At 37.5% G+C, this 26,836-nt stretch overlaps 1 protein-coding gene across 3 annotated transcripts in view; it reads left to right on the top strand.

Moving 5' to 3' along the window:
• PHAF1 (phagophore assembly factor 1) overlaps positions 1-26,836 on the top strand; it is a 61,625-nt gene that overhangs the window by 13,543 nt on the left and 21,246 nt on the right. Inside the window, exons 3-8 of one of the 3 annotated variants that reach the window (XM_074202746.1) lie at positions 2,842-2,925; positions 12,272-12,315; positions 13,586-13,665; positions 14,233-14,327; positions 15,885-15,949; positions 19,190-19,302. In XM_074202746.1, coding sequence (XP_074058847.1) covers positions 2,842-2,925; positions 12,272-12,315; positions 13,586-13,665; positions 14,233-14,327; positions 15,885-15,949; positions 19,190-19,302 — 481 coding nt within the window. Of the gene's footprint in view, positions 1-2,841; positions 2,926-12,271; positions 12,316-13,585; positions 13,666-14,232; positions 14,328-15,851; positions 15,950-19,189; positions 19,303-26,836 lie in introns of all 3 variants that reach the window. The other 2 variants (XM_074202739.1, XM_074202756.1) reach the window with 2 other exon arrangements.

Here is a 26,836-nt window from a genome sequence, read left to right as displayed (position 1 = left end):
TTAAACAGCACTGCATAATGGGTCTTGAAAAACAGTCATTTAGACCTTTGATCCTAGGAAGTCCTCTATTGTGATGCTGAATAACTTTGATGTTTGTAAAATTAAATCCTATTTTGAAGGAGAGAGTTATGTTAGGTGATATGACTCCACTATCACCTGGAGCTTTAGAAGTTGTTATGCTTCTAGACACTGCCATTTTACCTTGGGGAAACCCTATTGATCATCATGACAGTCTGTAAGCCACCTTTCTTTCTGATGAGAATAGAGAGACAAGATTATCTGCTATCATGAGGTTTTTTTTTTCTTTTAATAGCCCCTTTCTGAAGCAAGAGGGATTTCCCTCCTCGGTTTCACAGTAGAGTTGCCATGTAGGTTCTGACCCTTTAATCCATTTTAGCTCAGGGTTTTAACTAATCTAACAATTGCATTGGGTTGGTGGGAGTCTGGAAGCTATGACTTCTTTAAGTGACTATAGCTACTCAATAACATTAGCCTCAAGGAATCATGGATTTAAGGTGTTTATTCTGGCCATTAAATTAATCTTTGTGAATGTAGGGAGGAAAGAATGACTATCAAAGAGCTTCCTTGTAGGTCCTGAAACAGGTTTCTTCCTACTGGGAGTGAGGCATTCCTCAATCATAGATTTAAAGTTTGAAGACATTATAGAGGACATCCAACCCAACCCCCTCATTTGACAGATGAGGAATCTGAGGTCCAAAGTGACAGAGGCAGGATCTGAATTGTGGTAAATGGTTACACTCATAAGAGCTTGCTAACTGGTCTTACTGCCTCCAATCTCTCCTTGTTCTGATTCATTCTAGGTGTGCTACAGATTAATTTAAGGATGATATATTTAAAGCTATCAGAAGTCTTAGGAAGTCACCTAATTCCTTCATTTTATTGGTGAGACTCAGAAAGGTATTGTCTTCCCTACCAGTAGGACCAGATCCAGTGGGAGGATCATAGACTTTATTTATTTGCTTTTAGTTTTTTTTTTTTTTTGCAAGGCAGTGGGGTTAAGTGGCTTGCCTAAGGCCACAGGGCTAGGCAGTTATTAAGTGTCTGAGGCCGCATTTGAACTCAGGTATTCCTGACTCCAGGGCCGGTGCTCTATCCACTGCGCCACCTAGCCGCCCCTGATCATAGACCTTAAAACTAGACCAGGACTTTAGAAACCCTCTAGTTGAATTTGCTCATCTTCCAAAGGAGGAAATTTAAGGTCTTCTGATTTCATATCCAGTGTTCTTCCTCCTGTGCCACACTATTCACTTTTCCCTAATACAGAGTTGTGATCATGTCATCTCCAAGAGTTTCCATTACCTATAGCTTAAGGTTATGCTCAATCCCGTTATTCAAGGACCTCCACAGACTGTCTTTTAATCCTTTTCTCCAATTCTTTTCACATATGTATTCTGGATAAGTAGACTACTTGCTGTTCTGAAAATGAATCCTCATTTCTGTATTTTTTGGTCATATATACCCCTAGAAATCTCTCCCACTTCTAACCCCAAATCTCTTGTCATTGCTAGCATTTCACAATAGCTCACATATCTATAGTTCCTTTCAGTGTTTTTCTTGTGATTCCATCTGCACCACAGCCCTGTGAGGCATGTAGTATAAGTAATATCCTCATTTTACCAAGACTGGGAATCAAGTTCTGATAGCTTCATGAAAATTTTTGTTTCTGCCTTCCTCCTATCTCTCAAATTAGAAATGATTTCTTTCTCCTTTGAAAACTTGAGGCACTGTTAGTGACCCTTGTTATGGAAAAAGTAAGGAGGGCTTCGGAAAAAAATCAAACAGGATTTTGTTTTTGATCTTAAAATTAATAAGATACCTCTGGAGTTTTTTGATTATGAGAAGCAGGTGGTGTAGTTTAGGTAGATCATTTTGGCAACTGAGGAGAGGGTGCACTGTAATTGGGAAGAGTCTTGAGGTAGGGAGAGCAACCAGAAAGCCTTTGAATAGTTGAGGTCTAAAGTGATAAGGGCCTGCATCAGGGTAGTGGCAATGTGAGAGGAAAGAAGGAGACATACATACTTGATAGAATTGGCAATGTTTGACAGCTCTTTGAATATGGGGAATGAGAGGAAGTAAGAAGGTCAGGATATCAAGGTTTTGTGACTGAGAGGATAATGGCTTAGGGAAGTTTGAAAGAGGGGAGTATTTAGGGGGAAGGATACTGGGTTCAGTGATGTGAGAGTTATCAGTCTTGAGATGATAATTGAATCCATGGAATTGGTGACATCATCAAGTGAAATACTATAGTGAGAGAAAGAAACCTAAAACAGACCCTTGTGGGACATCCATGGGTGTGACCTATTCCCTCAGCAAAGGGAATAGAGAAGGAAGAGTCTGATGGGTAGAAGGAAACCAGGGGAGAATCATGAAACTTTGAGAAGAGGCAGTATCCAGGAGAAATCTGCATAGAGATCAAGAGTGTTGAAGATTTAGAAAAAAAAAAATTAGATTTGACAATTAAAAGATCATTGGTAACTTTGGAGAAGTTTTTTTCATTTTTCATTGGCAACAATGAGTTCTCCATATGGCTTCTTTGCTCCTAACATTTGACCAAAAGCAGTAAAATCAGACAATAAAAAATGTATCATTTCTGCATAAGTTGGACAAAATGGGATATTCTTTTATGAAAATCAAGTAAATAAATCTCATCAGCTAGTGTTGTAGAAATAAGTTCTAGTTGAAAACAAAAAATATTTCATATAAATAGAACAATTTCTATTTCCCTCAGCTCCTTTGGGGAGAGTATAACACACAGTAGGTGCTTTATAAATCCTATTTGGGTGAGTGGAATCCTCATTTTGTTTTCCCTTTGTCTTACAGGCCCCTCTTAGTCATGACCTCATCCTTAACCTGACTCAGGATGGAATCAAACTACTGTTTGATGCTTTCAATCAGCGGCTAAAGGTAAACAGAAGTGTCATTTGAGATATTTGATACTTGACAGTTAATCAGTCTTTTTTTTGAGTATGGCTTCATGCCTTTTTGAGGCTAGATTTTGTCATGCTGAATAAGATGGATTTTGTGTGCTCTCAGTCGCTCAATTATGTTCCAGTTGATTATTAAAAGATGCTTAGTCCTTACATAACCCATTTTACAAATGAAAAAACTAAAGGTTGGGAAGTAAAATAAATGTCTTTGAATCATAGGATTTTAGAATTAGAATAGACCCTAGAGATGATCCTATCCAAGTTTCTCTCCATCTGTGACATGATCCAGCCACCATGTTATCCAAAGGGGAAATTGAAGTCTAGAAGGAAGAAGCAAATTGCCTGGACCTGCACAGATGTAGTGGCAGAGACAGGATTAAGATTCAGTCCACATAACTGGGAGTTTTAACTTAATAAGAATTAATAACTTGTAGGAAACTTTTGAGATCATCTGGTGCACCTCCCTCATTTCACAGAGGAATCAGAAGCCTAGAGAAGGTGGGGGAGTAACTTGCCCCGATGCCTGCTAATGATAGATAAGTGTGTGAGATCTACCTATGGCTTCAGATCCTGTCACCTGCCTGCCATCTCGGGCTTTTTGCTTCATCTATGGGTCACTGCTCTCCACCCTGCATATGTGTCTTCCACTTCAGTAGTTCACAATCACTGTCATCCCATTTCCATTCAGAAACACTCAATGCCAGGAGTTAAGGCTGATGCTATTGGAGCTCTGTTCTCTATTTCAGAAAGGTAAAGGAATACTAGTCTTCTCTGTGAAGCTGAATATTACTAAAAGCGAGCATGATGATGACTGAGAGGCCAAGAAATGAAAGGAAAGGGATCTTAGAATCATAAACTTAATACCAAATAGAACCTTGAGGTCTGAACCCTGATTTTACTAATGAGGCCCAGAAAGGTAAATCAGCTTATCTGGAATTACATAGGCTTTTAAGTAGCAAAGTCAGCTTTTGATTCTGAATTCTCAGATTCAGCAGTCTAGCCACTTTATCACAAAGACAAGATGGAGAGAGCAGGTGGTTGTGGTTGGGAAAGACGGGAGCAAATGAGTTGATGTGCATGCTAGTAGGAGAAAATAAGGAGTTGGTACCTGCTTGTTTTGGGTAACTTGCCAAAATATTTTATTGTATAGAATCTTTAGGTCTGTGCTCTCATTGATTTAGGAATTGTGCAGTCCTCCACACAGTTTCTACTCTGTTTCCTCCTTTTAACTTGTTGAAGCTTAGGGATTCCTCAGCGCTGTTCCAATGAAGCTCAAACTCTTTGGCAGGTCCAGTCAAGCTAGAAAGAATTTAAGCAAAGACCTATCAGGGAACTATTTTCTAAATATAGAGTGGCTCATTATCAGAAGTTTGGTCATAGAGAGGATGATTTTTTGACCATGGCGAGCTAAGGGCAGGTACATGGAAATGATTTAGAATGAGGTCTGATCCCACAGCGTAAGACTGTTGCTGCAGAATAAGTCTTTTCTTTTGCTCCATTTTGATGTTGGACACTGTCAATTAAAAGAGACTGGAGCTTGTCCTCAGATCCTGTACAGACTAGTGGGGCTTGGGAATTGCCCAACACTTTATTGGTGACTTTTTTTGGTCCTAGAAGACCTTGAGTCAGTGTTGGTTTTGGATTGACTGAATGTTCAGGACCTCTTGTTTGCTTGAGCTATAAGCTAATGGTATGCTGCAGTTCATAGAAGCTGTTTTAGTCCTAGATATTTCTTGAACACATTGTTTACCCAATCCCTAGGTGACTCATAGATTGATTATGGGACACAGAAGTTTTGTTGTTACAAAACTACAGAAAATAGGTAAAGATTATAATGTATCCTTTTTGAAAGATTTATAGACTAATTTCAGGTCACAAGAGTCAGTTATCATAGTTATTTAGCTTTGACTCAAGTCAAATATACTTGTGTTAGAAAGAATATGAACGCCCTGAGTCTCAGTGTGCTTTCTCTGAAAATAGTATATATCATACATTCTCTTTGTTTAAATAAGTTTTTATTGATATATTTGTACATTAACAAAATACTCCCCAATATCCCTTCCTCTCAGCCTCCCCAAGAGAATTATTTTAACTAAAAAAAGATAATATATAAGACAAAAAAGAAGAGGGAAAAAATTTAGCAAAACTGATTAATACATTGGGAAAGGTCTGGAAACATGCTTGCATGTTCTTTGCAATCAAACTTCTTTGATTTCTACCTTTGGACTCAGCTCCTCTAGGCAATACTGGAAATTAGGATTATAGATGAACTTTTGAAGGAGGTAAAGAAAGAACAGGGAATGCCCACGAGTTGACACTGAAGCTAATCTGGGAACTCCTCTTGCTCAGCATCATATTGGATTGTTAATGGGGACAAAGAAACTGATACACTTCCTAGAAGAAATGGAGGCCTTCCTTGTTTGTGCTGCACAATGAGGGCCTGTTTTGAGGTTTTGATCAGGTGTAATCACCTCAGAACCTGAGCCTGGGAGCTATAGACCAGGGCTCTGTTTCACTGGCACTGCACAATTCATAGAGATTATCTATCTACATTTGAGTCATTGAAGCCCTTTTTGAAGAATGATGAAGAAAATGTAGAGCAGTTTATCGCATCTGTGTCTCCCTCGTAGCACCACCTCTAGATGTTTTCTCCCCCCCCCCCATCTTCCCTATCCACATGTCTTGTTCCTGTTTTCTTCACCTGTTATCCCTTTCTTCTTCATTTACTCTGAGTACCTCAAACCCAACTTGGATTCCTTCCTTCAGGAAGGATTAGATTAACAAAGAGCAGAAAAGAAATCCTGTACATTACAGTGTGCCAGGGACATCTCCAGTGCAGCAAAATTAAAACACTTGTGATTTATCAGCTGATTGAGGTAGAGACTATCCAGAGCACTTGAAAGCAATAAGTTCTTCTTTGGTTCCTGGAAGATGAGAGCTCAAAAGAACTCACTTCCTCAATTTCTCCTACACCTCAAAAATTAACAATAGAAGTCTCAACCAGAGGAATTCTAACCCAATGAAAAGACATTTAAAAAAATTAAAAGGATCAATCAGCAACCTTTAAAGGAAAAGATATCATTAAAAACAAAACCAGAAATTCTTCAACAGAAGGAAATAAAATTAAAAACATCATTGTGCAGACTGATGTGATGATATAAAAAAATTTATAGCAGAAACTCTGGATACACACAGAAAAAGATCAGAAGAAAGTAAATGAGACATATTTGTTGTTTTGTTGATATATACTTTAAAAAATATCGTGGGTAATTTGGAATTTATGGTTTAATTTAGGATTATTTTGGAGCTTATTTGTTTAAATGGATTTTTTTCTTAGAACTTAGAATTTTAAAATTATTCCCAAATAAAAAAGAAATTAAATTACTCAAGAAATGGATGGAATGACAAGGTAAAGTGAAAACACAAAAGAAATAATCCTAGAAAATAACTAAAATGGACAAATTGGAAAGCAATTCAGGTGAAAGTGACAATTCTGAAAGATAGATCAAGAATGGAAAATCTTGAGAACCCTTGATCCTCTAGAAACCTATGAAGAAGAATTTGGCCTTTTCCCTCCAGACAGTTGTGTAAGTAAATTTGTCAAAAGTATTGCAAACAAAGGGACAATGTCAAATAGAATTTATAAGATGACAAGTGAAGAAAATACTTTGGATACTGGTTGAAAGAACCCTATTTCCTAAGATAGTTTATCATATGCCTCTTGAAGGTGGGTCAGGCTGAGCACAGAAGATATATTTGCAGAGTACCATCTTGGATACTTTTTGTTGATCCTACTGTTGGCATCATAATAATATCCATTACTCACGGAGTTTAAGGTTTGTGAGATTCTTTACTCATAATAATCTTGTGAGATACTGTTGATAGTATTATTCCCATTTTACAGATAAGGAAACTGAGGCTTAAAGATGAAGGCATGTCCAACTTTCAGCAAACTTTCCTCATTTGAAATCCATTCAATCTGAGTTTTCCAGCCAGTTTTTCCCCTTTCCCTAAGTCATTTTTTCTTTTCTCAAAGAAGTTAGCAGCTGACTTAGCAATTTTCTCTATTTCCTGACTCCTATCCATTTACTAGCAGACTTTAATATTAACATGGATAATAGATGCTCTTTCGAAATCTTAACCTGCCAATTCCTTAGTCTTCTTAAGTTTCCATAACTTTCATTTCATTGCAGTTATACATAGGGATGCTCATCATTATCCATGACCTTCTATCATTCTACCTTTTCTTGTATTTTAATCCTCTTAAACCACTTCTTTGCCTTCATTGATACCTCATATATTATCTCTACCTCATGTATTTTCTCAGGTAAATATTTTTCTTGCTCTTACTTCACTTTTCCTATCTCTCCAGTATCAACCCAGAAGCTAGTTATTTCAGCTCTACACTGTCCTTTCTGTTACTCCTTTCTTGTGAAACTTCTGCTCTGGATTATCCCTGCCATCTGTTTCTTCCGTTGTTACTCACAAGCAACTGAACACAGCTAGAGGACACCTTATAGCCATACTAACTGGGTGTGTTGCAAATTCATGTTATCTCTCTCAGCCAGTTTCCTGCAGCATCTAAGCAATCCATTTTTTTCTCTGTAATTCTCACTCCCTACAAAAACGATTCCAAATCTTCTATTCCCTTCTCAAGCCATCCACATTCCTTATCCCTTCTCTTGGCTGAAGATCTTACTTGAATCAGAAATTTGAGGCCATTTGGCATGAGGTCCTTTTTCTTCCCTTCTGCTCTTATCTACTTATCTCCCCCCCCTCTTAAAAATCTTTCTCTATCCCTCAACATCCCTTCAAGCTACAGTCCCATATCTTTCTTCCCTTTTTCAGTCAAAGTCCTTACAAAAGAGGGCTGTATTCATTGCCTCCTCTTTTGCCATCTGGCTTCCTATCTTATCACTTAACCAATCCTCTCTAAAGTTACCAACAATCTATTAATTGCAAAACCTCAATCCTCATCATCTTTCTCAATCTGGCTGCTTCATTTGACTTAGTGGATTATTCTCTACTCTGTTCTTTGGGCTTTTCTTATACAGCTTTCTTGTTTGTTCTATCTGTATTCATATCTCCCATCTACTTGACTAATTCTTATAGTCAATCACAGGATTGTCCAAAATGAGGCCAGGGCGATTTTATGTGGCCCCTTTGGGTTTACTAAATGTTTTAGCAAATGAAGCTGAGCTACCACAGAGCTCTCACTAAAATGACAAATCAAAATATATTGTCTATTGTTTCAATAAAAACTTCTAAGAGTAAGGCTGGACAGCCCTGGATTCTACCACAGTAATCCACGTCAGCATTAACCTGGACTCCTTATCTCATGTTGCCACATTTTGTTATCTCTATCTCTACAGTCTTTCATCTGACCCCTTTTCTCTACTCATAAAGCTAGTTAAGTTACCACCTTAGTTCAGACCCTAATCACTTCTAGCCTAGATTGTTGCCACAGCTTTCTAATTGGTCTCTTTGACTTAAGTCTCTTATCATTCTAGTCCAGACTATATACCCTGAAGTCAAAGTAATTTTCCTTAAAGGCAAATTCTGGAGTTTGATTTCTCTTCTGTTGACTAAAATGACTTTCTGTTACCTCTGAGGTCAAATAAAAATCATTCTTTTTAGCTTTTAATGGCCAGCCCAATCCAGCCCCAGTTTACCTTTCCATTCTCACTGGATATTACTCTCCTTCCACACTTAGCAGTCCAGCCAAACTCACATTTCTGCTCTTTATATAAATTGGTGCCTATTCTTTCTCTGTGCCTCATACCTGGAATGCCCTTGCTCATAGAATCACTCTTCCTTTAAGACTCAAGTATTACCCTCTACTTCTTCAGTTAACTATTTTGTGTGTATTTGTATTTATTCCCTTTATTTATGCTGTTTATATTTTTATATGTGCTTGGTGTCATTAGAATGTAAACTCCTGAATGCAGATTGAATCATACTTTTTTTACTTTAACTTGGGTTTTTTGATCCGCATTTTCTTTTTCAACATGACTACACATATATAATCAATATTAAATTGCCTTCTCTGGAGGTGGGAAGAGTAGGAAAGAGGAATATGGAATTCAAAACAATTTTTTTTTGTTCCCTTTTTTTGGCAAGGCAATAGGGCTAAGTGACTTGCCCAAGGTCATACAGCTAGGAAATTATTAAATGTCTGAGGTCAAATTTGAACTCAGGTCCTCCTGATTCTAGGACCAGTCCTCTATCCACTGCACCATCTAGCTGCCCCTCAAAATAATTTTAAATGAATGTTTAAAATTTTTATTTACTTGTAAGTAAAAAATAAATTAAAAATTAAATGTAAGAAAAATGTAACTTGCTTGTGAGTAAGGATGATTCATTCTTTGGACTTGTATCCGTAGCACTTAGTTCATTGCCTATCACCTAGAACAGAGCTGTCCAAAATGAATCCACAGCAATTTTATGCTACCACCTGTGGGTTTACTAAATGCTTTAGTAAATAAAGCCCACCCACTGCAGAGCTTGCACTAAAATGACAAATCAAAATATATTGTCTATTTCTTCAATAAAAACTTTTAAGGTTGGGTAGCCCTGACCTAGAAGGTTCTTAGCAAAGCTTATTGATGGTGTTTGAACTAACAGCTGAACTCATATCTTCTGACTCTGAGACAAACTCTTTTTCTACTTTATTCTGTCATCTTTATGAAGCCATAAAAGGGACTGGTTCTCCAGGTAACAAAGATGTCTTCTCCACTGTTATTTCTTTAGCCAATTTACTTATATGACAAGTCATTAATGTTGGGGTGCCAACACACCTCCTTTAATTCCTAAATATGGACTAGGTGAGAGGCTCCTATAGTGGAGTGATAGAGCTAGATGCTTTTTATGTCTTTTCTACTTAGTTTGAAATGATGTGGGCCATTCCCAGGGAGTGCTGGTGAAAGCTGAGATGTAGCTGCCTGTTGTTGAATAAAGGAAGGAACCTACAATCTGTTCTTTAGTGTTCCATGATGGGAATGCCTTTTTAACCCTGATCAGACATTTAGATAGCATCAACAGGATCATCTTCAAACATGAGAACATTTTGTATGTTGTTGTCCTAACCTACCAGGCACTTAATGCAATGTTAAATTAAATGATTTATATTTATAGTATCTTGTTATTTACACTCTTGCCATTCCTTTGAATGACAAACTTAAACCAGGCAGTACAACCTCTGTTTCCTGATATGGTCTAGTATATAAGACTCTCCCTTCAGCTCTAGTTCCAGTAATTAATCTGTCCTGAAATCTCTCTGACGCAGCCCCAAGGGTGTCCCAACTCCCTTATTTTACAAATGGAAAACTTGAAACTCGGAGAAAGCAAGTGACATGTCTAAAGATACATCAATAGTGTGGGTCAAGAACCAGGTTGTGATTCCAAAATTAGTATTTCATAAAACCCTCTATCTGCTGATGTCTCCAACTGACCCCAGTCAGAGATCCTACCTGATACAGACTTTCACTATCTAAGGACATTTTGACACTTTACAAAAACTAGTACCATGTGCCATTTGTAGCTAACAAAATAGTATTTATTATCACTACAATTAAAAGTTAGATTTAAATGACATGGATTTTTAATTTGAACCCCTTTTCCTGGAATGGACCTGGCAGTTGGTTAAAGGACAACTCATCCTGTTAGTTGCCCTGTGGACCCAGTGTCATCCAGTACAAGCTGATGGATTCTGTAATCCAGTTGAAGGGCATGTGTGGTTTTAGTTTTTGTCTTTGTGATCCAGTCACCTAGGGCAGCCCCTGGAGCAAGCAAAACCTTAACAGATGTTGTTCAAATCAAACCGAATCTATTGTTTATTCCTCTGAGCAGATCAATTGTGTACCTTTGACCTGGAGTCAAGACTTTACTTTGTGTCACTCTGGTTCCTTTGGGTATTTCTTTGTGTCTTCCAGAGATGATGAGTTCTAGTAGAAAGAGCAATGATCTGGAAGTCAGAAGGGCTGGAGTTTGAAACTCAGTGGGGTTTAGCTTTTCTGTGAACTTGATCAACTTAAACTGTCTCCATCTTTTCCTTTGTCAAATAAAAGTATTGAATTAAACAGCTACCTATCACTTCTGTGATTCTGTCATTATCTTAATTTGGCTCGTAGCCATCTACTTAGACTGTAAACTCCTTGAAGACAAGGATTATCTTTTCTGTATTTTATATTACCCTAGGACTTAGCATACAGGCACTCAGCAAATGTTTACAGAATTTATCATTACCAAGATATCTGAAGTCAGGACTGTGTGCTTCCACTTTGAGAAAAGCTCATCCAGATCCTCCATTGTAGCTGTCTAGCCCAGTGGAGTAGCTGAAGAGGTGAAGCAGAAACATTTATAAAGTAGATTTGAGAGGATATTTAGCTGACTGGGTTCATCTTCTATTGAAAGGCAGAAAGGAGTAGTGGATAATGGCCAAACCAGTCCAGTCCCAGTTTACCTTGGCAACAAGAAGGCAGAACTAGGTGGAAGTCCAGCCTCTGACATCTTCTGGCTGGTCATCCTGGGTGAGGTACTTCAGCACTCAGTGCTCTTGACCAAAGGTGCTGACCTGCAGAGGTGGAGGACACTTCTTCAAGTAGGAGCAAGTATTTGGCATAGTCAATACAGTCATACTCGATGTCAGAAATGTTGTTACACATTGCCACTTACCTTAAGGAACATAAGACTTTTCCATCTTACAACTAAAATCTACTCTTATGTTGTTGCCTCTGATTAGAAGATGAGATCCTTGACAGCAGGTACCCTCTTTTCTGTTTGTATGCCAGGGCTTAATAAAGTACTTTGTACATAGTAACCCCCGATAGTGTTTTTTCATTTATTCAGTGAACATAAATTTGGGATTTTAGATTTGAATGAGTTTATAGAAGTTCTCTGTCCCTAGAATTATCTTCTATTTAGGAACCAACTTTGGAATAAATATAAAGAAATTAAGCCATTACATGGAGGGTGTGTATTTGAAGTGTGGTCAAAACAAAGGCCTTAATTTACACAGAACTTTATAAAAAAAAGTTTTGCAAGGCAATGGGGTTAAGTGACTTGCCCAAGATCACACAGCTAGGTAATTATTATAAGTGTCTGAGGTCAGATTTGAACTCAGGTCTTCCTGACTCCAGGGCTAATGCTTTATCCACTGTGCCACCTAGCTATCCCATGACACAGAACTCTTAAAGAGAATATTTGTCTATTGTGAATCCTGATGAGTGTATATTCTAGAAATCTCTTTTATGAGATTTCTTTTTTTAACCATAAAATACTGCTTATAGCTGTTTTTCTTAAATGTTCAATGTATTGTCTTTTAGGTAATTGAAGTTTATGACTTGACTAAAGTGAAGTTAAAATATTGGTAAGTCTTATTTAGAACTGGTATATCATTCTCATGACAAACTCTTACTTGCTTTCCTTTTTGTTCAGTAGTCTGTCACCATTTCTTTTCTCCGTAGAGCCATGAGGCCCATCACATCTGTAGAATTTATATGTGACTGTCTCTTATTTTCATATGTCACAACCAGAATCTTCAGATCTGGGATCCATCCTGTGGAACAGTCTTCTAAGCCATTTAGAACAACCATCTCAGGATTGATTATATCCATCAGCACATTTCTTGACAATAGTCAAGAGGTTCATCAGAATGAGGGATAAAAGTTGGTCTCAGCCCACGGGAATTTTTAGATAGTATGACCCAGGGCCATGGAGAAAGCCTGGTTCTCCGTGGGTATCCACACTCCTTCCTCTGGACTCACTGAAAATCTGCATATGTTGCTAGGTTAGACCAGGGATAATGTAGATAATTTAGTATAATTACATTTTAATGAAGAAATTCTCATTTTAAGCAAATTTAGGTGGTGTTTTTGTAAAATAGCAGGTGATTATCTTTAAAATCTAATCTTAAAAGATAAACCAAAGAGGTGCAGAGTTCCACATAGTCTTGCTGAAATGTTTGCCTTCCCTATTCTCATTTTACTTCTGACTGGGCCAATATAACAGTTATTCCTTCCTTTTTCCTCTCCTCCCTCCCCTTCTCTGCCCAGAGATCTCACTTCTTCTCCTTCAGACCTTCACCTCAGAGCTCTTTACCAGGTATAATTTCATAAGCATTTTCCTTCCTACAGATTCTCCATGGCTCTAGTTCCATTGAACTGAGACCAATCTATTCCCTCATTCTGATGAACCTCTGAAGGACAGCTTATGAATACGGTCTTTGTTTTCTTTTGCTTAAAAATTTTGGGTGAGGGGCAGTGTGTCACTGTGACTAGAGGCTTGACCTTAGAGTTGGGAAGACCTGAGTACAAGTCCTACCTGTAATACCTACTTGCTTTGTGATTCTGGTTAAGTCACTTGCCCCTCTCTGTGCTCCCAGGCAGCTCTCTCTTAAGACTATGTTACATGTGTATCATGTGAGAGGAATTTCCACATCAAAGAATATTTTACACCAATGAAATCTTGTTTGAACTGTAACTTTTGGAAATGGCTTACCTTAATATTTGAACTCAATTCTGAACTGGCATCTGCTAGTTGTTTTTTTGTTTAGGTTTTTAAAGTACATTTCGCAACCATGATAACTCATGAACTGTGAAGTTTTGTAGCTGTTGTAAAGGGCCTTTTTTGTTTTCCAGTGGTGTCCATTTTAACTCTCAGGCAATAGCTCCAACCATTGAACAGATTGATCAGTCCTTTGGAGCAACCCATCCAGGAGGTAAGCAGTGCTCATGGCAGTGAATATAGCAGTTATTGTTTTATTACATTTCATAGTCTGCAGGTACTTTAAAAAACCTTCTCCCATGCTTTTAATCCTATTCAGTAAACCTAGAGATGAAAAAATAAAATAAAAGATTATGTTTATATCAGATATTCTAGTTGATAACATACTTAAAGTTTTCATTTGATCCTCCCAACACTCCTGTGAGGTAGAGGAAAGATTAATAGCCCCAGGAGTCACAGAACTGAAGGGATTGACCCAAGGCCATGATGACAGAGCCAGGAAGTAAATCCTGCTGCCATTGTTATCTTCCCCAGTCCCCAATGCCTAGGTAGTCTTTTTTTTTAAGTTTTTGCAAGGCAATGGGGTTAAGTGGCTTGCCCAAGGTCACACAGCTAGGTAATTATTAAGTGTCTGAGGTCGGATTTGAACTCAGGTACTCCTGACTCCAGGGCCCGTGCTCTGTTCACTGCGCCACCTGGCCATCCCTGCCTAGGTAGTCTTAGATTGGAAATTGCAGTCAAGGTAGTTTCTGCATTCACACGGGACTCCATTCTTTTCCAGTGTACAACTCGGCCGAACAACTTTTCCACCTCAACTTTAGAGGATTATCTTTCTCTTTTCAATTAGACTCGTGGACCGAGGCTCCAAAATATGAGGTCAGGAATTCTGTTTCTAATGTTGCTAAAGTATGTACTAATATAGATAGTACATGACTTCATAGAATTTAATGAATAAAATATCCAGCCAAAAAGACTACTTTTAAATTTCATATTATTAATTCATTTGGTCAAGTATATATATACTGATGCTTCTTTATTTATCTTGCTTTAAACAGTACCTCTGTCCCTGAAAACTAACATTGAATTCAGTGAACTCTTAAGATGTCTGTGTCCTATACTATGTATAAAGGATGTGCTCATTTCTCAGGGACATGCTGATTTTCTTTCTCACCACCTCTGGATGAAAACAATTTCCTCTCATAGCATTTTGGTTTTGGACTTGTTTTGACTAATATGTATATGCTTGATCTCCCTCTTCCATACCATGAGTCAGGGCCCATGTCTCCTGTACCCTGTCTTCTCTATGTGTAGGACTTTACATCCAGGAAGTCCTTAATAGATGTTTGGGTATGATTTGTCAAATTCATCTTGGGAGGAGAGAAAGAGGAGAAAAGAGGTGTATCATGTGAGGGTTCTAAAAGCTGGCTTTACAAAACATTGGAGGATGCTTAAGGATAACTATTTCTTCGGTGATTAATATTGATGTGACCAGTTTTAAGCCATAGATGTGTTTCTGAAAGGAAATTTAAAATAAAATGTTTATATATGTATATAAATAAATATATACATACATATATATATTTGACTAAGCATATGATGTGGCAATAATGACTTTATCTTCTAAATTTTTTTCACTGTCTGGAAATCTTTAAAAAGGCTAAAGCAACTTTCTGTTTTAAAAAAGGAATTTGTGATTAATCTTTTTCATAATCTGAAAATCATTATGCCTTGATTTTTTGAGGGGGGAAGTTCACTTTTATTGAAAGTGGTAATTCTCAAAATGTGAACTGTGGACCCCTAGGTGCCCCTCAAAACTCAAGGACTCCATGAGTTCACAACTATTTCTGTAATGTTAAAATGTTACATGCATGTTAATACACCTCACTTTCTAAACTACATATCTTTCAAAACAATGTCACGGTGATTGAATTTGGAAGCAAATATGAGAAATCACTATTCTCATTAATTTTTGAACCCATGATTGTTTTTCACAAAAATACATTATTTATGTTAACATGTACTATTGTCATTGTTGTCATTCTTTAAGATGAAGTAAATATTTGTAATTTGTCAGTTTTAATTTTTAATGTGGTAAATGTCAGTAGACTTTACCCACATAAACAAGAGCTATTTGTTGTCCTTAGTTATTTTTAAACCTTGTAAAGGGATCTTGAGATCAAAAAAATTGAGACGTTCTGGTTTCAAGGAATATGACTTTGATGTTCCTTTTGCAGAAAATAGAATTAACTTGATTTAAATAAAAACAGGCATCAATTATATTCCTGAGTTTATATTCATTCATTTTCTGAATTTGCTATATGTGGAGTGGTGCTGTTTTGTTAATAATGTTAAGAGGTTCTGAATCTCAAAATTAGTAAAATTTGTATTTTGTGTTTGTAGCCTAATTTTGCCCATGGCCTGGCTTCTCTTCAGATTCCCCATGGAGCAACTGTGAAGCGCATGTATATCTATAATGGAAATAGTTTGCAAGACACCAGGTAAGCAGGAAAGAGAAAGGACAACTTACCTCCTGGGCCAGAAGGGAACTTATCCAAGGTGACAGGTCAGGTAGGAGGAGACTCCAGGCCCTGTGATTCTATATCTAGTGATTCTTTTTTCCTCTTTATAATTCTGCCTTGATTTGATAATTGATTCAATAAACTTTTTTAAAAACAAGGTTTTATTTTTAAGAGAAAAAAACAGCATTAAACAATAATACAGTACACCTTTATTAAACCCTTTTTCTCTATCAGGCACTGTGCCAAGCACTAGGGATACAACTAGGACAAAGAAACAGCCCCTGCCCTCAGGATTTTACCTTTTGATGGGAAAAGACCACTCACAAAGGGAAGCTAAACCAGTGGGGAGGGTGGGCATGATGTGGGCAGATAGCCCTGGTACAGTTGAAGAATCAGCTGGAATTTCTGAGATCTCTCTAAAGAGAGAATTTGGGAGGAATTTTTAGCCCTGCCCTCTGAGGAGCTTATCATGGGAGATGGTAGAATTACAGCCTAAAGAGGATCTGGCAAGAGATGGTAATAGAACTCTCAAAAACATGATGAGTAGTGCATGGGGAAAAAATCTTAATAATAAGTGTATTGGGGTGGCTAGGTGGCACAGTGGATAAAGCACCGATGCTGGAGTCAGGAGTACCTGAGTTCAAATAGGACCTCAGACACTTAATAATTACCTAGCTGTGTGGCCTTGGGCAAGCCACTTTAACTCCACTACCCTGCAAAAAAATAAATAAGTGCATTATATTCATCTTGACATCTTTTCAAGCCGTGGTTTTTATTTGGTTGGTTACAGGTTTTGAGGCAATTGAGGTTAGGTGACTTGTACAGGGTCACATGACTAGTATATGGCTGAGAGCAGATTTGAACTCAAGTCCTCCTGACTCAAAGGATAGTCACTGCCCTACTGCACTTGTTCTTTATAATTTGGCAGCTTTTGATTTCAAGTTTTTTTATGGTTCTTTCTATTTACATTATTGTAATCATATATCTTATTTTCTTGGCTCTGCATCAGTTCACATGATCTTTCTGGGTTTCTCTATAGTCATCATCTGTATTGCTTCTTGTATAATACAGTATTACCTGATTATATTTGTGCATCACAAATTTAATTAGCCATTCTTTGTTTGAAAATTTTGTTAAGTATTAAACACCTTGGAGCTAGATGCATAAGATACAAAAATTGAAACAAAACAGTCCCTGCCATCAGGTACATTTTACCGGGGAGGAAGTAATATGTACCTAAATAAGGATGTTCAGAATAAAGCCATATTGGAGGGAAAGTGGAAAACATTAATTGAGGAAATTGGGGAAAAAGACCTTTTAGGAGGTGATGATGGAGCTGAGATGGGAGGTGAAGATACATCAACCAGAAAATTCTACTCATCTTCCTCTTCCCATAAAAACCTACCCTTACCTTTAGCATTTCTTTCTCTTTATATTATCCCAGGTCTATAGCTTCAGAATTAGAGCATCATCTGTGCCTCTGGTTCTCCTTAACCCCTTCTGTCTTTTCTATATTTCAAGTCCTCTTGCTTTACCTAGATTCACCACCACCCCCCACCCCAGTTCAGGACCTTATCGTTTCTTGACTGTACTCTTATAATAACCTCCCATAATCCCTATTCTTGTCATATTCTATGAAGGTTGACATAACTTAAATTCCAGGGTTTTTTTTTTTTACTTTAAAGCAATTGATGTGACTCAAGGATCCTTCAAACTTGAGCTGCATACAGACCGTATTTATCTTATGTGTTGATCTCCACAAGAAACAAAATTTTAAGAGAGTCCCTTTATTGCATTGGCCTTGGTGCTTATTTGGGCCTGAACCCTTACAAAACCCCCTTTTCAGTTGGGGGGGGTGGCTAGGTGGCGCAGTGGATAGAGCACTGGCCCTGGAATCAGGAGTACCTGAGTTCAAACCCAGCCTCAGACACTTAATAATTACCTAGCTGTGTGGCCTTGGGCAAACCACTTAACCTCATTTGCCTTGCAAAAAAAAAACTAAAAAAAAAACAGTTGGAAGGAAAGGTAAAACAAGCAACTAAAATTAGTGATGATGGCAGGCAAGGGGAAAAGGGAGAATATAAGAAATAAAAAAATATTTTTTCCTCTTCGGAGGATAAAGCACTGGGGAAAATCTTCAGGGTCTGCTTGTATAGGATATAGACTTGAGCAGTTGTCCCTCCAGAATTGTCCTTGACTGGCCATATTGGGGAAAGCTATCTGGGTCTGATCACAAAATCAGAACAGCCCAGATAAACAAGTAGTCCCTTTCCAAAAGGAGAACTAGTCTGTCACTTCTAATAGTCTGTGATATATTCCCAATGGAAATGCTGTTCTGATTGTCTCAAGAATGACTAAGTGTGGGCTATTCTGGCTGCAGAGTAGGACTTGTTCTGGTGTCTGATTGAAAAGGACTTGGGTGCTGGGTTGTTGTTTTTAAATCCATAAATGATAACAAGAACCTCTATACTTTAAAAATGAAGCCTGCAAGTGGGAATTTACCTAGGGTGCTAGTCTGGTGTCATAGAGGCTAACCTGTGCTTCGTTCCTGAGTGGAAGCAATACAAATCTGAAATCTGACTGGGAGTTGGAAAATTCCTAGGCAAGTCAGCAGGTCCTTTTCAATTCCAACTCCTTTGACATGAGATAACAGGTGTGTCCACTGGGTGGGAAACTGCTCAGGAGCCAGCCAGGGGTGTCGAGAGAGCGCCATCTGCTGGGCTCTTTCCCACCAGTCCTTGATCTCCAGGAAGAAAAGGAATTCTTCCATCACCAACCATGTGTGGTCAGGGCCACGAACAGTTATTAATGAATTGCCATGTGATGGGCACTGTGCCAAAAACAAAAATAGTCCCTGCCCTCATAAAGCTTTCAGACAGATGATGGAGACATGTAAATAAATGGATGAGAGGGTGGTTATTTATTAAGCACCTACTGTGCTTAACCACTTGAGGGAATTATCTAATAATCCTCGTAATCCTAGAAGGTAGGTGCTGATAACTATCTCCATTTTAAAGTTGAGGAAACTGAGGCAAACACATTATGTGACTGACCCATAGTCACCCAGTTAATAAGTATTGAGGCTGGACTTCAATTCAGGTCTTTCTGACTCCAGTCCCAGATCTCTGTCCACTGCTTCACCTTGCACTGTTATACCTCTCAAGGTACATCTAAAAGAGCCTTTGCTTAGTGGCTGTTCACTTTGCTCCCAATCCTCAGGGCCCCTGGCATGCCCCTCAACTGCTTCCTGGGAAACGTATATGCTGAAAGTGTGGATGTTTTGAGAGATGGAACTGGGCCCTCAGGTTTACGACTCCGCCTCCTTGCTGCAGGTAAGTAATCAGAATTGGGGAAGAGAATTTTTTCTTCCTCCTCAAATACCCCCCCTTCTCTGCCACTCATCCCATTGCTGGAATTCTCATAGTGACTATGCCTTTTATCTCCTCAAAGGATAGAACATGTAAAAATTAAACCTTTTAAAGTTTTCATCTAAGGATAAAGAGATGTCTTTCATTAAGCTGTAACCTTCCCTACTTTATCATTATGAAGCAGTTTGAACATAATGTTAAAACATTCAGCATCTTTATACAAAGTTTGAGGGTCCTTTCCCTTAATTGGAGTTTATAATCCAACATAAACACAGATGGAGGTACTCTTCACAGCAGTCCTGCCAGTATGACAGTGCTTTTAAGAATGCTAAATGGAGGGCTGTGGGAGCTGGGGGGGGGGGGGGGATACTAAGGGTGATTGAGGTTAATAGGGGAGTGTCAGCCCATGCCTTTTCAAAAGGATAGGTGAGAGTTAAGCAGGTATAGAATATGAGGAAAGATAGTCCTGGTGAAGGGCATAGAGTGAGAAAAACATGGAGGTGAGGAAGAAGAAACCTGTTGGGAAGGGCTGCAACATAGTTCTGGTTATCCAGGTGGTAGAGAGTCCTGAGGCCAGGCTACAAACTCCAAAGGGATTAATGTTTATTTGGCAGTAGGAACCACTGAAGATCTTTTAGCATAATTTCAGTGACCAGATCTGGGCACTTAAACCTGACCTTGAAAGTTGCTGCATGCAGTAGCTAGGTGGCACAGTAGAACATCAGCCCTGGAATCAGGAAGACCCAAGTTCAAATCCAGCCTCGGGTACTTAATACTTAACTTTGTGACCTTGGGCAAGTCATTTAACCCCATTGCCTTGCAAAAAACAAAAATAAAAAGTTGCTGCATTTATATCTGGTCAACTCCTGGAGAGCAAGCTGTGTGTGTGTGTGTATGTGTGTGTGTGTGTGTGTGTGTGTGTGTGTGTGTGTGTGTGAGTCACCTGATGAGCTATTAGTGACCTGAGTACAAGGTCTGTTTCCTTGTTTTGCATCTTCCACAGTGCCCAGTCCATTGATACACACTCAGTAGGGTCTTTATGAATGTTGTTGAATTGCAAACTCACCCTTTACTTTGAAAACATGAGAAAGAGGCGGTTACTGCTATAGGAGCTCAGTCCCACATATCACAATAGGTTATTGTTTGCCAGGATTTTTTAGGCTTCTAGGGCCTATGTTTATTGGGAACTGTTCATTGCCCTCTTCTCACTACTTTATTTTACAAAGGTAGCCTTAGAATTGTTCTTTCATTAAGGAAGTCAGGGAGGGTTCTTGAGTTGTACCCACTGAAGGAGCCCTAAAAAAAAGGCCTTTGAATCTTTTTTATTTAGCACATGATCTTGCTCTCCAGGAACTGGGCAGACATATGCAGCAAGTTTCAAGGTCCCCATTTCTGGGACCTTAGCCTTGAGAACACTCTAGAATAAAGTGTTCTATGCATGCCTGCATATTGCATCACTTTGTCTCTGCTAATTAATTTCTCACTCTAAGTAAATCTTAAAATTGAAGGGAACATTAGAAGCCAAACAGTAGACTGGGAAGTGCATGATTCAGAATTAGAAAAGTTGCATTTGAATTTTGTCTGTCTCTCTATCTCTCCCTTCCCCCCTTCTTCTGATTCTTCTTACCTCTCTCCTCTCTTCCTTTCCCTCTCTTTCCTCTGTCCCTCTCACTATCCCCTCTCAAGTGACTAGGTCAGTGAACTTTGATCTAAAAAGCTACAGGGTCAGTTGGTAAGTAGGGTCATCATAAGGAAGTAGATTTGAAATAACCCATCTAGGAACAATAAAATTAATTTTATCATGGTTCTAGAACTAAAAAAAGTGGGGAAAGAAGAGGGAGTGTTGAGAGCTGGAGAGTAGGGGGTAAATGAAACATGACTAAAAGTACAAAAATGTGATCAAAATCTGATTACAGATCATTCAATCAGAAGTTATTGGAGCTGGACTGTTTATAGATCTGTATTTTTATTAGCAAAAGCTATTAAGGAATCCCAAATTGTTTTTTCCCCTGTCACTATTTTGCTGATAATCCTTTGGACCAAACAGCCCATAAGAAGCATAGGACCTGGGGCGGCTAGGTGGCGTAGTGGATAAAGCACCAGCCTTGGAGTCAGGAGTACCTGGGTTCAAATCTGGTCTCAGACACTTACTTAATAATTACCTAGCTGTATGGCCTTGGGCAAGCCACTTAACCCCATTTGCCTTGCAAAAAAAAAAGAGGCATAGGACTTGCAGGTGTCTTTTGTACCTCTGGAGGTTGCTGACCAATTGTGCATTGAGAAGTGAAACCCCTAATCAGTGAAATCAAAGTCCCTGGAACTGAAAAGCAACCAGTATTTTTTTTTTTGGAGGTTTTTAAATTTATTCATTTATTTTTCCAATTATATGCAAAGATAATTTTCAGCATTTATTTTTGTGAAGTTTTCTCCTGCCCTTCTGAACCACCACCCTAGGATAGCAAGTAATCTGATAAAGGTTAAACATGTAAAGTTATGTTATATATGTTTCTATATTAGTCATACTGTGAGACAAATATAAGAACAAAAAATCATGTGAAGGATAAGACAGAAAACAAATTTTAAAAAGTGAAATAGTATGTTTTGATCTGCATTCAGATTCCATAGTTCTTTTTCTGGATGTGTTGGTATTTTCCATCAAAGGGTTTTTAGAATTGTCTTTGATTACTGTATTGCTGAGAAGAGCTTAAGTTTGTCATATTTGAGCTTTGCACAGTGTTGCTATTAAAGTATATAATATTCTCCAGGTTCTGCTCACTTCATTTAGTGTTAGTTCATGTAAAGTTTTTCCAGGAGTTTCTGAAATCTGCTTGTTTATCTTTTCTTACAGAACAATAATAACATTTGTATATCACAGATTGTTCAGACATTCTCCAATTGATAAGCATTCCCTCAATTTCTAATTTTTTGTCATTTCAAAAAAAACTGCAATGAATATTCTTATAAATTGAGTCTTTTCCCTGTTTTTTTTGGGGGGGGTGTGAGATCTCTTTGGGATACAGGCCTAGTGGTGGTATTGCTGGATCAAAAAGTATGGAAAATTTTATTGCCCTTTGGGCATAATTCCAGATTGTTCTACAGATGGTTCACAACTCCACCTATGGTGTATTAGTGTCCTAGTTTTCTGTATCACCTCAAGTGATACATCATTTCACTTTTCTGTCGTATTAACCAATCTGATAGATGTGAGGTGGTACACCAGAGTTGTTTTAATAGTAACTTTGAACATTTTTTCTTATGACTCTAGATAGCTTTAATTTCTTCATCTGAAAATTGCTTGTTCATTTCTTTGACCATTTATCAACACTTGTATTCTTTTTTTTATTTAATTTTCCCCCCCAGTTACATGCAAAAATAAGTTTAAACATTCACTTCCAATACCTTGAGTTCCAAATTCTCTCCATTATTTGTATTCTTATAAATTTAATTTGATTGTCTATATATTTTAGAAGTGAGGCCTTTAGCAGAAACTGTAAAAATTGTTTCTCAGCTTTCTGCTTTCTTTCTAATCTTGGTTATATTGATTTTGTTTGTGAAATAAAAATTATCCATTTTGCATTTCATAATTTTCTTATCTCTTGGTTGGTCATAAATTTTTCTCTCTATAGATCTGACAGGTAAATTATTCCTTGCTCTCCTAATTTATTTATAGCATCACCTAAATCATGTGTCCATTTTGGCATTATCTTGGTATATGGTATGAAATGTTGGTCTCTACCTAATTTCTGCCATGTTATCTTTCAGTTGTCCCAACTGTTTTTTTGTCAGATCATCAATTCTTATCCTAGAAGCTAGAATCTTTGGGATTATTAGTTATTTAGTACTATATCTTGTGAACCTAACCTAGTCCTCTGATCAACCACTCTGCTTCTTAGCCAGTAACAAATAATTTTGATAATTGATGCTTTATAATGTAGTTTTAGATCTAGTATGGCTAAACTACCTTTCTTTGCAATTTTTTTCATTAATTCTCTTGATATTGATCTCTTTTTTTTTGTTTTTTAGTTTTTGCAAGGCAATGGGGTTAAGTGGCTTGCCCAAGGCCACACAGCTAGGTAATTATTAAGTGTCTGAGGCCGGGTTTGAACTCAGGTACTCCTGACTCCAGGGCCAGTGCTCTATCCACTAGCCACCCCCTTGATCTTTTTTTTCTTATAGATAAATTTTAAAAATATTTTTCTAACGGGGCTAGGTGATACAGTGGAAAGAGCACTGACCCTGGAATCAGGAGTATCTGAGTTCAAATTGGGCCTCAGACACTTAATAATTACCTAGCTGCGTGGCCTTGGGCAAGCCACTTAACCCCATTTGCCTTGCAAAAACCTTTAAAAAAAAAATTTCTAACTCTGTTTAGCTAATTGTTTAGATCTGACTTTATTGATGTGAAAAGTGTTTTGTAATTGTATTTATATAATTACTACATTTATCTTGGCAGGTAAAGTCTCAAATATTTTATATTGTCTACAGTTATTTTGGATGGAATTTCTCTTTCTATCTCTTGCTGCTGGACTTTGTTGTTCATGTATAGAAATGCAGATGGTTTATTTTATGTCCTTCAACTTTGCTAAAGTTGTTGCTTCAACAACTTCAAGTAGTTTTTTTAGTTGATTCTCTAGGATTCTCTAAGTATACTATCATAACATCTGCAAAGAGTGAGAGTTTTGTTTTCCTCTTGCCTATTTTAATTCCTTTAATTTTTTTTCTTTGCTTATTGCTAAAACTAAACATTTCTAGTACAATATTGAATGATAGTGGTTAGGCTCCACCCAATTGCTTCTAAGAGATGAACTGGAGATTAGGAGTTAGAATTAAAATTTTCCCAATGACACCTGCATAACTGCTGGTGTCCCAATGTGCCGAAACCTGTTTTCACCCCGGTCTTATTGGAAATGAAAAGCAGCTAGTATTGAGGTCCACATCTAAGGCTTGGATCCTGTATAGGTGAACTTATTTGCAGCAAAGCTTGTGGGTTATACCCAGTTAGTTCTACAACTTGTACACTTGGTCAGTGCTAGGTTTTAGGTGATAAATTTTAACTCAAGTTACTACTGCTCTTATATGATGACAGTATCAACATCACTTCCCAAGATCACCAATTTATATATTGCTTCATATTTGGTTTCCTGGTTGATATTGAGCATCTAAATGAAAACACATAACATTTAGAACTCAGGAGAAAAGTCCCAAGTCTCCAAGTTGTAATAATCTCATATCTTCTTTCTCTTTGTGAGATCTTAGAACTAAAACTGAGGACCCCTTAGGTTGTTTAGAATATTTGATAGTTGAACTTTTCAAGTCTTAAATTATAGAACAGTTGATGAAATATGGAATGTGAGAATGCTTTGAAAATTGTAAAGCAGCACAGACATGTCAGGGATTTTTTTTTAATTCTAATATTTACAGGATCCACAATTTGATGCTAAACCACTGTTACTAGCTTTTTTTACTTGTGAATTGGGATGTATTCCTATTTATGAATTATAGGGATGTGTTACTGTACTATTAATGGTGTACATTTATAAAAGAGAAATTTTTAAAAGGAGGATGTAATTAAAAACCCTAGAGTCAAAAGTGAGTTATCAGTTTGAAAAGTTAAATGACATGATCAAACCCTGAGCTTTAGGAAAACTATTTTGTCAGCTTTTTGGAGGATGCTTGAGGTTGTGAGATTGTTGTGGACTGTACCTGATTTGGTTGGTTCATTGGTAATTTAGATCCAATATTGAATCAAAATAGATCATTAAACAAGAACCAAAAGGAAATTAACTTAGTCAAAGCAGAAGGATATTCATCTGAGTGCAGCTGTCTTTGAATTGCCGGAAGTGATCCAGCAGGCAAACATCCAAAGACTTTGCTACAGATGAGTACTCAGAAATTTTAGTCCCTGTGTCAAAGTTTTGAGATGATTTTAGTACCTTTTAAGGAAAAGAAGCACATATGTTGGATTAAGGAGCTCTGGTAGCTATTCCTCTCCTACAAATACGAATATTCCAAACAGAAGTGGTCGGGTAGCTATTTGAGTGATGAGAAGGGAACAGATTGAGAGATAAGGAGATAGAACTGAAGATTTGGCAATTTTCAGTTTTGGAATTTAGATCAGGGAAACATTGAGGAGTCAAAATTGGGAAAATGAATAAGCAGGCAATATTGCTAAATGCTTTTACAAACATGATCTCATTTGACTCCAAATTTGAGAGATCTTGGAGTGGCTAAGGGTGTTGCTACTTTCAATTGGAAAATATGAAAAATGAGTAGATCTGAGGGGGGAAGATAAAATGTTGGTATCTCTGAACCAGATCACAGTCCATCTATGCCTGCTCATTCTGTATTATTCACTCTCTCATCCAGAATCAAAAAGGAGGGAGATTAGGCTCCACCCAATTGCTTCTAAAAGATGAACTGGAGATTAGGAGTTAGAATTAAAATTTTCCCAGTGACACCTGCACAACTGCTGGTGTCCCAAGGTGCCAATACCTGGACTCTGAAGGTAGAGGACAAGAATTTTGATGGCAGAGGGTGGGGCCAATGTAAAGGATTACTGGGTGAGGTGTGGTTATATTGGATACTAGTCCCACAATTCAGAGAGGGTGGTGTCCTCTGTACCTTGTATTTTTCTAAACTGCTGTAGCCAAATTAATTCATCCCCTTCCAACATTTAGCCAGAATAGTTCTGGGATAATAAACATATAAGCAATCTGTTCCTATAGTCAAAAGCTTCCCAGCTTTGAAGAACCTGCCATAGCTTGCTCTGGGCTGGCCTAGCCTTTTGGAATCCAGTTCACCTTCATGCCACAATGAGACATCAGAGTAAGATCTTAATGAGGGATTTGTTAGTATTGCTAGTAATGATACCACAACCACAATAATATTGGGAATTCAAATTCTAATCCTCCTTTTGACAGTTTCTTTTCATTTTAGACAACTCATTAAAAGTCTTTTCTCATCCATAAAATGGAATTTTCTTTATGTATCTGAATTTTCATTTTGAAACTTTTCACCAATTTGTCAGAGGCTTGGGATTCTTCACACAGAGAAGGGTCTTGTAATAGACATTTAGAAAGAAGACAATGAAGAAAACTAAGATAAACAGTAAAAATCAAATACAATTTGTAATTATTCTATTTGTAATTTTATTGTAATAGAATTTTGTGTACAAGAAACAGAAAATGAGAATTGCTTTTGAAACTATGAATCTCAGTTGTATATTGCATTTTAAATGTTTACAATTTAACATAATTTTAATACTGTCCTGCTTGTGTCTGTCTCTTTCTGAACTTCACTCTCTTCTTTTTTTAAACTAAATGTATTTGTATTATTTATTTACTTCTTAGGGGTTTTGAGTTCTGAATTTTCTCCTTTCCATACCAATTGAGAAGGCAGGAAGTGTGTTATTATTCAAGTGGAATCATACAAAACATTTTTATGTTAACTATGACAAGAATGACAAGAAAAATAAATTGGGAAAATTTTGCTTCAGTGC

Source organism: Macrotis lagotis, chromosome 1 (genome assembly GCF_037893015.1).
Source record: "Macrotis lagotis isolate mMagLag1 chromosome 1, bilby.v1.9.chrom.fasta, whole genome shotgun sequence".
Taxonomy (NCBI): domain Eukaryota; kingdom Metazoa; phylum Chordata; class Mammalia; order Peramelemorphia; family Peramelidae; genus Macrotis; species Macrotis lagotis.
The sequence above is the reverse complement of the archived record's forward strand: the minus strand, read 5'-3'. Positions and strand labels throughout refer to the sequence as shown.